The sequence below is a fragment of the Mustela lutreola genome, chromosome 4 (assembly GCF_030435805.1).
Source record: "Mustela lutreola isolate mMusLut2 chromosome 4, mMusLut2.pri, whole genome shotgun sequence".
NCBI classification, from domain to species: domain Eukaryota; kingdom Metazoa; phylum Chordata; class Mammalia; order Carnivora; family Mustelidae; genus Mustela; species Mustela lutreola.
This window is the reverse complement of record NC_081293.1, coordinates 182,211,487-182,225,527: the sequence shown is the minus strand read 5'-3', so window position 1 is coordinate 182,225,527 and position 14,041 is coordinate 182,211,487. Positions and strand designations below refer to the sequence as shown.

General features: G+C 55.7%; 1 protein-coding gene across 1 annotated transcript in view; it reads left to right on the top strand.

Annotated features, from left to right (window-relative positions):
• PLXNA4 (plexin A4) overlaps positions 1 to 12,895 on the top strand; it is a 424,221-nt gene extending 411,326 nt beyond the window's left edge. The window contains exons 31-32 of the mRNA XM_059171885.1: positions 3,709 to 3,859; positions 5,716 to 12,895. Of these exons, the coding sequence (XP_059027868.1) occupies positions 3,709 to 3,859; positions 5,716 to 5,811 (247 nt within the window). The 3' untranslated portion in view covers positions 5,812 to 12,895. The remainder of the gene's footprint in view (positions 1 to 3,708; positions 3,860 to 5,715) is intronic.
• Positions 12,896 to 14,041: the final 1,146 nt, after the last annotated feature.

Sequence of the window (14,041 nt, the reverse complement as noted above, 5' to 3'; positions counted from 1 at the left end):
CTCCACGGTGGTCTCCCCGGGACAGGTGCTCCACAACCCCGTGAGCTGTAGTCGGGAGGCTCCAGGAGTGAGAGCCTGGTTCCACTGGGCCCGGAGAGGTCACGGAATGGTTCTCAGAAGAAGAGACTTTGGTGTAGGGCCTTGTAAGCCAAGCGTCTGTACATCAGAACATCAGGCTCTAAGCATTTTTCATGTCTACGCCTTCATCCTTGAAGCCTTTGAAGGGATGACAAAACCCTCTTCTTCTAAGAGTTCAGGGCATTGGAGACCACTTCTGCGATCACTAGAGCCATCGTACTGGCAGAGATGAGACACCCTCCATCACACACTGGGCCCATCCCCCAGAAGCCCACAAACCTAGACTGTTACAGTCTGGTCGACAGCAGAAAATTCAGCATTCTGGGGCCTTGACTTTATAGCAGCTCCCCAGGGACCCCATGGGTACTGGCATCCCATCCGGTAGGAGCAAAGTCAGCAAGGAATGCTAGGGAGGGCCAGTGGCAGGACCCAGCCTCTTCAGCAGGCATGGCCTTGGCCCGCCAGCTAGAGACGGGTCTTGGAGGACCTTCAGAGCACCAGTCCCTTCTGAAGGGGCTCACCTGCAGATAGAAATCTCATGGAAGGAAGTTCAAGTACAGATGCCTGGGCTGACCTTTCCCTTCCTCACTGCACAACCCACTGATAAAAACACTTGTGTGAAGTTCATTAATGGGGCATAATTGCATTTTTCACAATCAATAAGCCTTCTCCATGGTGGAGACCAGCGCAAAGGCCAGCCCAGCGGGAATCGAGAAGGAAGCAATTGCCCATCAGCCAGGGGATCCAGAGTGAGGTCATTATCAGGCTCAAGGGGTGCTGGCAAGGCCAGGGGTGGGGGGCACAGCCCTGAAGGGGAGTGAGGAGAGGTCAAAGCAGGTTCAGCATGCCCCACTGGGGGGCCAGGCCCAGCTAGCCCCAGGCAGGGCTGGGGTCAAGAACCAGGCAGAGTGTCAGCCAGACCCCAAGTCCCACCTCATCCAGGAAATAGAGCTACCCTTGGCGACTTGGCTCAGTTGTTCCAAACTTGCCAAAGGTGAGGACATGTAGTTGATCTGTTCATGGCCTAGTGTGTGGCCACAGACGTGCCCAGGTCCAGTGGAGTGACCTCGGCACGGAGGCTACAGTGGAGAGCCTGGTCTGCTGATGCGAACACGACCTTGATGTTGGAATAAGGTAGAGCACGTCCAGGTGGGCCGCCACCCGTTTCTTCCGCTGGAAAGGTTGGAAGCCCTGCCTTCGCCCCACTCCACTCCCACCCCCTCCCTCTCTTTCTCACCCACGAACACACTTTCTAGATATTCTCTTTGGAGAAATGGCCTGGGCATCTACCACACATGAAGACAAGCCATGTTGAACAGACAGGGGGCTGGGCACCTGCTAGTTCCATGGAGACAGCGCTCCCTAACCGGGGCTCTGGTGCACCGCAGGGACCATAAAGGCTGCAGTCGGAGCCTGGTCACTACATGCAAAGAGCCTGACAGGCCATCCGCATACCCTTGAGGGGTTTCACGAGCAGGTGATGGAAATGGCAGGTGTCTTTGCATCTGATGACAGTCCTGTCCTGTCGGTGGGGACCTGGGTTTTCATCCCGGTCAGTCTCTCTGACCACCCACAGGTGACAGAGTGTCACTGTCAGGAGAGAGCTACGGACCCAGGCGTTGTAGCGCTGGGCCTGGGCGCTGGCGGTGGGGAAACCAGGGAGGTTACCAGGTCATGGTTTCCACCAATGGGGGAATGTGCCGAGCACATTTAGCTTGGCAGGCATGGGATCCATGAGGAGACAACGGCACACATCTCTTTGGGGGGGGTGAGGTCGGGAGCCACCCATGCAAGCCCGGGTCTCCACTATAAAATGGAACACCGGCATTTACTGCGTTCCAGAAAGCGTGCCAATGAGTCGAGTCTCTCGCTGGAACATTTATCCCTGGAATGTCATTTAATACCCAGGACCCTGAGGAAGCTGAGGGTGTGGAGGGGTGGGCCGTGGGCCGGGAAGAGAGTGGGCTCTTGTCCGAAGGAGCGATGGAGCCACGATGCCACAGGACAGGAAACGGAGGGCTCTGAACATGAGGCCAGGGGGACGGACGGCCCCACCCCGAAGGAAGGATGTGAAGAATGAAGTCCGGGTGAGGCCGGGGGCAGGACGGCTTCATCGGAGCCCCCCCTGCTCCTCTGAGAAAGGCCATTTCATTAAGTTCCTGTCGCTGGGCCCAGACCTCCCGCCAAAATGCAATCAGCTCAACAAAGCAGTTGGCGAGTGTGTCTGTGTGGGGCTGGGTTTCTGAGGTCGAGGAGGGCCCCTCCAACCGGCCCCTTCCTCTGCCAGAGCGCAGGGATTTCATCTCCTTCCCTCTGCCTCCCTCAGAAGGTTTCTGGAACGACAGGTTCGCAGTCACAGCGAGGCTGCGGCTCTGGGCAGGGCGGCCATCACCGGCCTCAGCGGCCCAGAAACGCTCTGGCAGCAAATTGAGCTGTCATTCCACTGCAGGCCCTTGAGCGTGATGGCTGGAGTAACACACGAGTGACCCCTGTGTCGGCCTGTCACCCGACTCCTGGGCAGGGATCGGGGGAGGAAGGGGGACAGCACAGGACTTATGCATTCACGGTGGGTGCCCCGAGGGACCCAGGCTGGGAGTGACACAAGGCCAAGGGGCCAGGGGTGAGTCTCTGAGGATGCCCCTTCCCTCGCCTGATCAAGCCCTGGGTCCAGGCAACTCCAGAGGCCTGTCATAGGCACCTGTGCGTACACAGGGCCTCGCCTAAAACTCTGCGCCCCGGATGCCTCACTTGCCTCAGCCTAGCCCCTGTCCCCGGCGACCGTCCCAGGTTCTGTTCCCTCCTCTGTTCCAGGTTCTCAGGCTTGCTTTCCCCAGCTTGAAGCCCTAGGCATTCAGCGCAGGCTGAGCTGGAGTGACCAGGACTCCTGAGGTGCCCCCAATGCCCTGACGTCCCCCTGTTTTTGTGGGTTCCTGGCCCCTTTCACATGGCCCACAGCCAGCCAGCACATGGGGAGGGGGCCATGGGCATCTTTGGGGCACCGGGGCCCTTCCATTCCTCATTAGGAAACTGCGCAGCTCCCCTCTGGCGGAGGAGTTGGGGTTTGCTGCGTAAAATGTCAAATTGCACAAATTAAAAATGTAAATGCTGGCATCTAATTAACCAGTTGACAGCGGTGCACAGCTGCAAGTGACAGTGACTGATTGCCTTCTGCCAGCCTCTCCCCAAGCAGCCCCAGCCCCGCCCTCCTCCCAGGTGACCCCAAGGGAGGGGAGGGCATTGAGGCAGAGCAACTGCGTGGAAGAGCCTTCGGGCCCTGTGGAGGGCAGCATTTGCGTCTGCGGGAGGAGCGGTCAGAAGGACAGAGACGGACCGGACGCTCTTCGGTAGCTGAGAACAAGGCCGACGCAGGGGACAGCTCCTCCATATTCCTGCTCCCAGCCTCATTCATCCTCTGGCCACATCAGCGTCACGTCCCTTCCCTCTGTGCCCCCTGTACCCAGAGCTGCCGAGGGCTCTCCTGGGCCAGCCCCAGAAGTGCAGGTGGGAGAGAGCTCCCCGTGGTCCCCTGGGGACCATGCCACGCCAACACTGGCCCCAAACATTGCGCTGGGAGCTCCCATCTCTCTGCATGGCTCCAGCTCCTTTCTTCCCCTCTCCCTCCCCTGGCAGGTACTATTCAGACATCGGGAAGATGCCGGCCATCAGCGACCAGGACATGAACGCGTACCTGGCAGAGCAGTCCCGGATGCACATGAATGAATTCAATGCCATGAGCGCGCTCTCGGAGATCTTCTCCTACGTGGGCAAGTACAGCGAGGAGGTGAGCCTGCTCGGTCCCTGTCGAGAAGGACGGGCTACAGAAGGACATCTCCCCGCCTGTAGCAGCCTCTGTGCACAAGAGCCCCGGGCAGGAACCCCAGACGACCCCCCACCGCTGCTGCCGAAACTCCCTGCCACCTCGGACTTGGGGGCTGTGCTCTGTAGAACGAGGACTGTAGAAGTGTCCCAGTCTGTTAATTCCGCCTTAATCCCTAGTCTCAGATATTTAGAAAAAGTATGTTTCTTTCTTTTTCAAATTCTTATTTCTTCCCTGCTTGTCCCTCTCTTTTATTTTTCCCTTTTCTCTCTCTGATCTAATTCTCTTTAAATAAGCAGTTTCCCCCTCCCATGGCAGGCCGGACGGCATGGTGGCGGGGAGAAGAGGGAACGGGGCGGGGAGCATCGCAACAGATACAGAACAGAGCGGAATGGGAGCTCTTTACCTGCCATGTTCCCAGGTGGAAAGCCTCCCCTGGGGTCATGGCCACAGCCGACAATGCCCTCTTCCTGGCCAGTAGGGAGGTGCTTATGGGAGGTCTCTTTGTCACGCAGATTAAGCCCAAGTGGGTTCAGAACCGAGGCTCCCCATATCTGAGCAGCAGCATAACCTCTTCTCCTTGAGTGCAAGGTAGTAACAGGAGCGGAAGCCAGTGCCTCCGGTTCTCTGCCTCCTCCTGACTCATCACTGAGAGTCTAGGAGCCCCCAGCTAAGGAAGGAGCCCCAGCAGGCCAGCAGCAGCGTCATGCTGCAAACCTCAGGTGAAGGGGAAGCCAGCTATGGCTTCCTCGGGGTTGTGGGGCCCGAGACACCAGCCTGCGGGCCAGTGCTGGTCCAGGGCCAGGTGTTCCCCTGTCCGTGGCCACATGAGAGAAGGACGACATGGAATGTGTGAGTACGGGGTACAATGGCCTCATGTTGGAAGCACTGCCCTTTAGTCTACAAGGACACTCGTCTGCCCTGGAAAATGTCCCTTCTTCCTGAAATGTTGGTGCCAGTAACTGGTGGTTCTTGGCCAGTGAAGAAGTCGGCGACTCCGTCTTGGTCTCCCCGTTGAATGCCCGTGACGCGGGCCAGCAAACCCAAAGCTCGCAGAGCCTCCTCTCGAGCCTTCGGCCTCCTCTTTGCCTCCCGGTCACCTACCTAGAAACTGGCAGGTCTGTTACTCAGTCCCACATCCCCAGACTCTGAATCAAATTCTCATCTCTTTTCCCTCATGTCCTCACCGTCATGGTCCTTCACCAACCATCTGATCTCAGAAAAGGCTCTTGCAGACATGATCACCGCTGATGACCAGGAAAGCATGAGCTAAAACTCTCGGAGGGGTATTTGTTCATTAACATGCAGTGAAGCCAAATGGCTTTCTCAGTGTGGGCTCTTGGGGAGCTGTTGGGGGAAGATAAGCCGTTGTAGGAAGGAGGGGTAGGATTTCTTAGGATCTGTGAGACCACATTCCCCAGAGACCCAGGGTGCCACGCTTCACGTTGTGGGGGGAGGGGGGGGCTGTGTGCTTGCTCACCCTGGAGGGCCCAGCACATTGTTGCGCGGGGGTGTCTGCCCACGGCCAGCTGCCCAACGCGGGCAGCAGAGGGCACACATTGAATCAGACACGCTGAGGTGGGTGCGACCCCTGTGCACATCAACCCCAGGGTACCCACACACCGCACCTCACACCTGAGTGCCCCCAAGCCTCTCCACCAGTAGGCCAGGCTGCCCGCGGACCCAGCGGCTTCACGTGTGCATCTTTGTGTGCACGTGGCTTCCGCAGCCTGGCCACACTCGCCCTGTGTGTGCACGCCCTAAGAACAGAGACCTGGATGCACAAACCAGTAACCTCCCCGTTCTCCGCCCTTCCACAGATCCTCGGACCTCTGGACCACGATGACCAGTGCGGAAAGCAGAAACTGGCCTACAAACTAGAACAAGTCATAACCCTCATGAGCTTAGACAGCTGAGAACCGTCCTTCCAGGGCCCCTGGGGGGAGGGACACACCAAGCCGTGCCTCAGTCTAGATTTTCATCTTTACCAAGTGCAAGTTCCAACTGGCGTCAGCAGCATCCCCTGAGCAGCGCTGTCTCTCTCCGCCTCTTTCTGTCTCTCCCTCCTCCCTGCCTCTCTTCTCTCTCTGGGGCTCTGCCAGGGCGATCCAACCAGGCCACCGCCCCTCGGCAAGTCCCAGAGGGCCAGGCTCCCACGGGGACCCGGCCAGAAGATGAGAGAGGAGCTCTCTTTCCCAGCTGAGTGCAGACATCAGCAGCGGGGCCCGGGGACGGAGGACAAGCCACGGAGAGAGGATGCTCCTCCACCTCCCACGATGGGCCGAACCTTGGTCTAGGGAAGAGGCAATGAGCTCAGTATTATCTTCATTGGGAAGACATCACCTGGCTCTCTTCTGTCCCCTGTTTCCATCTCCAAGGGGATCCACCAGGGTGTGGTCCCGTTGCAAATGTGAGAAGAAAGGCCACAGCTCCTGCACATGGCGGATGGGAGTTGGGAAAGGGGAGTTGGGAGGTGTTTTTCTAGCCGCCTCTCACCTGTTGCGTTGGCATCCAGAGGCCACCTTTTCCCCCTGCGGTTTTCTTGGAGTCCTTCCAAGTGCTCCTCAGGACCTGCCTGCTCCAGCCCTTCTCCAGCCTGTGGAAAGCCAGACAGGAGACACAGCAGTTACATGCCACCGCAGACACCCTCCTGACCTTCTAGTCTGGCTCCGAGCAGCAGAAACGTCCCACAGAAGGAGAGAAAGGGAAAGAGAGTCACACCCACCCTGGAAGCAGAATGTGTTGTTTTCCATTCACCCCCAAATGCAAATGAAGCATGTCTATAGTCCTAGGCCTCATCCATTGCCAGATCCTCGATGCTGTCTAGAGAAAGTACCGGCATTCTCCTCGGTCAGCGCTCATCTAGGGTCAGTGGAAAACGCAGAGTACATCCAGGAGATCCTACCTCCGGCCGCCTTCACTGGCTCCATCCCCAGCACCCCTTCTGAGAACTCTATAGAAGGCTGGGGCGGACAGCCGAGCCCCTGTCCCCCTGCAGAGCCCTGTGCCATTGCTATGCAGATGACCTTGTCACTGGACTCTCCAGACCTCCTTGGCAATGACTCCTTTACCATCTGCTGCCTCTTTAGTCACTGCCTTTGCCTCACCTCCTCCCCAGTCATCGCAGAGAGAACCACACTCAAACCCAGCCCCACGGAGACAAACCAAAACGCCAGCCACACTCAGCCCCCAGCTCGCCATGTCTGGGAGGGACCAAGGACTCAAGCTGAAGGACCTAGCCGACAACGTAAGAAGAGACATATGGCAGACCTCAGCCCCGGCATCTGTCTCTCCACCTGTCCTTCCAATCTCTGGCTCTCTCATTTCAGGCAAATGTGTGCTCAGACATGGGTGAGCAGGGGCTGTGGTAAGAGACGGTCTCATGGAAGGTCATGGAAACCTGAATCCTGGAGGGACTTGAGTTGCCACCGGGCCCAGTTTCCCACCCTAAGCGGGATTCTCTCCTGGCAGCTCTGGTGGCTAATTGTCCATGGCTCTGGGAGACAAGGAGAAGCATCGTCCAAGGTGTGGTTGGGAGAGAGGGTTCCAGCCTTGCCTTCGCTCCCTGAGCTTCAGACATGCATCCCTGTCATCCTCTCCAAGTGAGCCCCAGTTGGAACGGGGAAGGAAGCACTCCATTTCCAGCAAAGTCCATGGAGCACCCTATACTTTTAGGAACCTGGCCCCTTTGGATATGAGTATGTGTGTGTGTGAGCTTGCGTGCACATGTGCATGTGAGTGTGTGTGTGTGTGCGCACACCCGTGTGCCCCAGGAGCAGGCAGAGAGCTCAAAAGGATTTTTAGTCCTGTGGAGGGGACCCTCTAGTGATTCCCATCTCCTCCCTTGCTCATTGGTTCTACAGCTTCAGGACATGTCCACACTAGCTTTCTGTGCCAAGTGCAGGTGGGGGGAAGGAGAGTCACCTGTTCGCAGGAAGCCAGGGTGCTCTGTGGCCGCAGGAGACCTGGACTCGACTAGAGGCCGGGTGGAAGGTGACCCACACCAGAGCAGCACGTGGCATCAAGGAGAGGACAGATGGGGACAAAACACCAGTAGCCTAGCCTCGGAAAGAGGAGAATGGGGGAAAGATACACATCGAGGAGGAAAAATAACCAAAGGTTTTGGTGAATGAAGTGCCAGGGGAAGAAGCATGGGCTTTCTACCCTTGACCCGTTTATTTCCAACCGAGAAGCCCCGGGCCCCGACCAGAGAGGAAGCACGTGGGGGGCAGGTGGTGGAGGCACCATGGCCGCTAAGAGATATTTGCACACATGAGGGGTTGAGTTGGAGAGAGACACAAACATATTTAACACAGATTCGCTGAGTGGAGGCTGAGTGTGTGTGTGTGTGTGTGTGTGTGTGTGAGACAGAGAGAGAGTGCGCATGTGTGAGTGAGTGTGTATGATTTATTTTTTAAGTTTTGCACAGTTAGAAAAAATGAACAGGCAGAAAAGAAGACTGTTATCATGGTTCTGCTGAAGCTTTTATTTTTTACCGGATTATTATTATTATTGTTATTGTTCCTTTGTCGGTACAGAACCACCCCACCCCCCACCCCCCACCCTGCCCCTGCCCCGTTTTGTCATAAGAGAAACTTCAGACACCTCAGAGAGACCTCAATGTCAGGAAGAAAGAGGGGAGGACAGTCTCCTGCTTTCTTTTCTCCTGGAGAACGGGGTGGGGCAGATTTTACTTTAATTGCTAGGGTGGGGGTGGGGTGGTCGCTGCTGGCTTTTTCTTTTTTTCTTTCTTTCTTTCTTCCCCCCCCACCCCCAAGTCTCTGAGGCCTGCTTGGGCTGGAGAAACGGGATAGAATCACCCAGAGCTGCAACCCGCCTTGCCCTACCAAAAATTCTCTTTCCTCTCTCCTTTCGTTTTCCATTTTTTTCCACTTGGATTCTTGGTACCCATGTGATTCAAAGTAATCAGAAAGCTGTCTTTCACTCCCCGTGTTCTTTCCAAAACTCCCCTTGGGATCCCGGTCTCCCCCTGGCAGGCCAGAGACCCCGAGAGCTGCCCCGAGGAGTACGGGGGCCACCACCCAGCAGAGAAGGGACCTGGGCAAACTGGTCCTGGGGGAGGGAGGTCCCCTCAAGGTCTCCCTCCCCAGCAGATTTGCCGGGTCATAACTCTGTTTAAGGTGGAATCTTTATTTAACTTCTTGAGTCCCTGGAAGAGAGGACGAGAGAAAAGGCCCATCTCATCTCACCTGCCCCTTCAACCGCCTCCTGCACCCTCTAGCCTTTGAGACCACCAGGCTCCTAATGGCGCCGGGCGATCACACAGAATAACTGACCTAGGTTACATGGGGATTTTGAATGTAGGAGAGAGATGGGCTACAGCTGGGGTGGTGGGAGAGAAGGAGCTTTACCGGGTCCTGAATTTAAAAGGACAGACGGAGAGAGGCTGAGACAGATGGCTTCAGGTGGGTCATTGCTCTCGGGGAGCACAGGTCTCCCCACGTGTGGGCTTTGCCGTTCTTCGTCCTTCCACATAAGGGGAGACCCCAATATTTCTTGGTAATGGCAAAGAGTGCCAATAAGTGAATAAGTGAAGTTGGCTACTGTGTCAGTTAATTCCTCAGGAAAATACTTTGTCTTGCCTTCTTTCAGTGTGGTTTTAATTTGGGGGCAGAGGACTGCCTGAGTGTCTCCAGGCCAGGGTAGGGTCACACCCCAGAGCAGCACGCACACCCAGAGTCCGCCCTAGAGCCTCCCTCTTGTAAGCCCGTTGGCCAATGAGTCAAGCCTGAAAGGCGTGAGCAGGGCTGTGGTCTGGGAGGGAGGTCATTGTCGATGATCCCAAAGTGAAGCAGACTGTCCAGGACTGTGCCGGGCAGGAGTGGGAGTCCATTCGGGCCCGGGCCTCTCCCCCCAGCCCTAGGCTAATGTCGAGGTACTGTCCCAGCACCACCCCCCCCACCCGAGATCCTTGTGCTCGTGTTCCCCTTGCATGTCTGGCTTCTGAGAGCGTCCCTCCCCCGCAGAGGCGAGTGTGCCCCGTTGTCCCCCTCATCCCCCTCGCCTGCAGCTCTGCTCGAGGAGCCTCTGCCCCAAGGCTGCGTATTTCCTGGTACGGGAGCCTCACACCTCACAGCACCCCCTCCCCGGGCAGCTTTAGGCCCCTGCCACCGTCCCAGCACTGCCTCCCTGAGAGATTAGGGGCCCCAGTCCCACCTGGGCCCTGGGGATCCCCCAACAGAAGAGCCCCAAGCAATGATTTCCCAAGCAGCCTCCACTGCAAGAGGCAAGTCCTGCTGATGTTTCCAGCACCCTCAACCACCACGTGCTTTGCCCTAGAAGGGAAAGTCCTGTTTTCGGTCTGTCCCCTTTCTCAGGAATTAGGGGACACTTCCTTTGGCTTCACAGGATGTGAAGTCAACTACTTAACCTAGCGAGGGTTAAAGTTAATTATTCTTAATCGAGAACAAGCTTCCACCAATCAGAAAGCAAGGAGGGAGAGAAGAGGCAGGGAGGCTCTGCGGGTGGGAGACCCAGGGACACCCCTTTCGTGGCCCTTCCAGGGATGAGCTGCCCCAACAAGCGGTCCCAGCAGGGGTCTGAAAGGCTTCCGAGAGGCATGTCTAAGCATATCCTCCAGGTACCAGAGTCCCCGGGAGAAGACCCTGCCCCAGGCCGATCCTGGCTCCTTCCTGGCCTTTCCTCTTTCTTCTAGTTCACGTCAAGGACCTCCTGTCACTCCCCATGCCTCCTGTCAACATCCAAGACAGGTGACTGAGGGCCCCTGACTCCGCGACCCTTCCCTTTTTCTTTAATCTGTACGTGGACTGTCTACTTGGGGTTTGAGGTTTTTTGTTTGTCTATGTTAAGCATTGGAGATTAAGGAAGGAGCCCAGGTCAAGTCCAAATTGCTGAAAAGAAGAAAAAAACTCTTCACCTATGACTTGCCAGGCCAGCCTTGGGGCTGAGGAGGGGGGCTCCCCCTGTTCTTAAAAAATGGGTCAGGATATTGCCCAGGCGTGGACATGGCTGCTAATATTTGTGGTGCTTCCCGGGCACCTCTGATGGCTAGAGCCGCGATGCTGCCCCTCTCCTCCCACGGATGCAGCCAGTGAGAGCCTTTACAGAGCGGGAAGCTGAGGCACAGCCATGGGACAGGCCAGAGACGCAGCTGCAGGGAAAGGCTGGGGAGCCAGGAGCCCCTGTCCTCATGGTTCCAAGAGTGGCAAAGCCCCTCCGCCAGGAAACTGAGAAAAATACCTTTCCTTCCACTCACAAAGGAATCTCTATAGTAAAAGTTTCAGACTTTGAAGAGAGACTTTTGTTTTTAATTAACAAGTCTTTGCTCCCTGACAAAATTGTTTTCGTTTTAATGAGGGGGAGTATCCAACTTTATAAAACATACAGGATGTTTCGGTTTTAAAGGTGATACAACTTTAACAGTAGAGTCCCAGTTAAATTTTGTGAGGAGACAGGTGACTACCCCAGCTAAGCAAAGCTACTAAACAAAATGAGATCCGTAATAAATGAAAAGAGGTTTCTGTCCTCATTGGCAGAGATAGTGGCGTGGCGGGGGGGGGGGGGGGGGGCACATGCCGTCCGCCGGGTGTGCCCCACCTTCCCTTCTCCTCACCCCTCTTTCGCTTTGTCCAGCCTTGGCTCTCTGGGCCACCCCAGTGTTGCCGAGCCCCTCTGCAGTCCCCATCCACTTCCCTCAAACTGGAGGGACACCCAGTTCAGGATTGGTCAGGGAGAGACCCAGTCCCCTCCCCTGAGAGGGCAAACGCTCATGGCAAACAGACCCGTTCTATGCAGCTCACCTTCCGTTTCTTTTGAACTGGAATTAGTTCTTTTGTTAGTACCTTTGATCTTATGACTCAAGCACATTTTGGAAGGGCTCCCTTCCGAGAATGGGATTCAAAACAGAGGATACAGTTAAAGAGCCACACAAAGGACACAACCAAGCACGACCGCTTCCCAGACAGGACCAACAGATGAGGGTGAGGCCCATGGCTGAGATGCACTATGTGTCTCATGTGCTGCCCTTCTGCCTCCCTCCCCTGATGTTCTCCCCAGCTGTTGGCTCGTTAAACCTTCCGTTCTTTAAAAAGAAAAGCTAGTTTACCTCAAAGAATCTTGTTTCCATTTGGAAACCAATGACTTTGTGTTTTAGAGTAGACGACCCTCCCCCCCATCACTCCCTGCTTCGGTCTGGCATCCCTGAGGCCTGAGGTCCTTGCTTGGTCATGCCATGGCAGTGCTGACCCAGAACAAGACCTCCCAAACCCTGACATGGACAGGAAGGAGTGGGTGCAGCTGGCCTCCCCTCCCCCCGCGCCCATTAGAGCTGGTAAGGACCAGCCCACCTCTTCCAGCAGGGTCCTGCCCAGGCACCACCATAACCAGCAACTCCAGTGTACCACCCACAGAGAATGGCTCAGTGAGCTGAGGCATAGGGGGAGCAGTGTCTGGCCTGGTCACATGACCCAGAGTCAAGTCCAATGCTAGAGGGAAGAGGAGAAACAGGGAAGGATGCATGGGTGGTCTGAGGAACAGGCAGAGGCCTTTGAGTCTCGGTAAGAGGATGTTGAAGGAAGTAGGGCAGGTCACTCCTGCTCTGGTCACCCCCCTCCAGCCCCGGCCCACCTCTGACTCCATAAAGCTCCCACCTTGAACACTGACCCTTGGTTAGGACAAAGCAAAACATATCTTTAGACAACAGTGTTACAATGAGCCTCAAAGATAGGTGGATGGAATCTATTAGAGGAAGAGGGTCTTCTGGTTTTGATTTTTAACGAAGAGTATCCTAGTAAGGTTAAAAAAAAAAGATTTAAAAAAATAAAGTTTTTAAAAAGAAAACCTATGCTATTTAAATTGGAGCCCAGTTGTAACTTGGTAAAGGCAAGCTTCTGTACCTTTGTTATAATTAATTGTATACCTGTGTATGTAAATATAAGGCATTCCTATTTTGCAGTTCAGAACAAAAAAAAACCTATTTGTAATATAGAATAAAGTTTATTAAAAAATAATAAAAATGCAGTTTGGCATTTGGGTCTTTCTGGCTGGAAGCCGGCAGAGGGGAAGCCTGGCTGTAACGAGCCCCCACGTAAGTAGGGACAGATGCGGCAGCTTCTCTCTCCAGCTCCATGATCTCTAAACTCAGCCACCAGAGGTACGTTCTTCTACTCAGGGCTCTGTCTGCAGTTACAAAGCAGAGCCCTCTGGAGGGGATCATGCCCCCAGGTAGGGAGAGAGCACGCATGCTACCAGCCAGTGTCCTCAATGGTCATCACTTCCGCATGAAACCGAACCAACCTCTGAATCCTTCTCAACACAGGCCTCCAGCAAACACTACGAGCCCCCTAGAGCTGTTGCTGGAGAGGACATGAGTGGCCATCCCTGCTGGAAGTCTTCTTGGCAAACTCTATCTTAGTATAAGTGATTTCATCAGTCACTCCCACCTCCAGCATTTTGATAGAGAGTGGAAATCCTGAACCCAGCGGTGCCTCCGGCGCAGAAGCAGGACAGGGAGAGAGAGAATGGGAGTGTGGCAGTGGAGGCAGGGAGCAGGGACGACTGTCCGCCTGCCACTTGCATCTGTCTGGGGTCCATGCTGGCCTCCGGGGGGTAGCGTGAGGGGAAAGGGGAGAACTTGCAGACGGGGCAGCATATGGCCCCACCTGTACCCAGGACCTCTGCATCCTCTGCCTTCAACTGGCTGCCTTTGGACAGATCCTTCTGTCTCTCTGAGCCTCAGGTCAACAGCCAGAGAAGGTGAGCTCCACATCTCCACTTATAATTCAAAGTGAAATCCAGGAGAAGACAAAGGGAGGAAACAGGATGTGGCTGGAGAGACAGAAACCCCAAAGCAGGGAGAGTGAGGAAGAGAGGTAGGGAGACAGGGCGGGGAGAAGTGAGACAGACCCCAGGCCACCAACAGCAAATCCTGCCCTTCCTACCTCCCTGCTGTCCCCGACCCCCAGCCCTTGGGCTCTGCCAGCCTTCAAAGAAGAGCCTCCAGGGTGTCACCAAAAATGGGACCTCTGGGGGCCAGACAGAAAGGGCAGGAGTTGACTTGGTGTGAAGTCTGTGAGTCCCAGCTTGCCCTGAAACTTCTGGAAGAGAGCCCTTCTGAGATGAGGGGATACCACAGCACCCCAGGGACACTGAGATGCCCCCATCTCT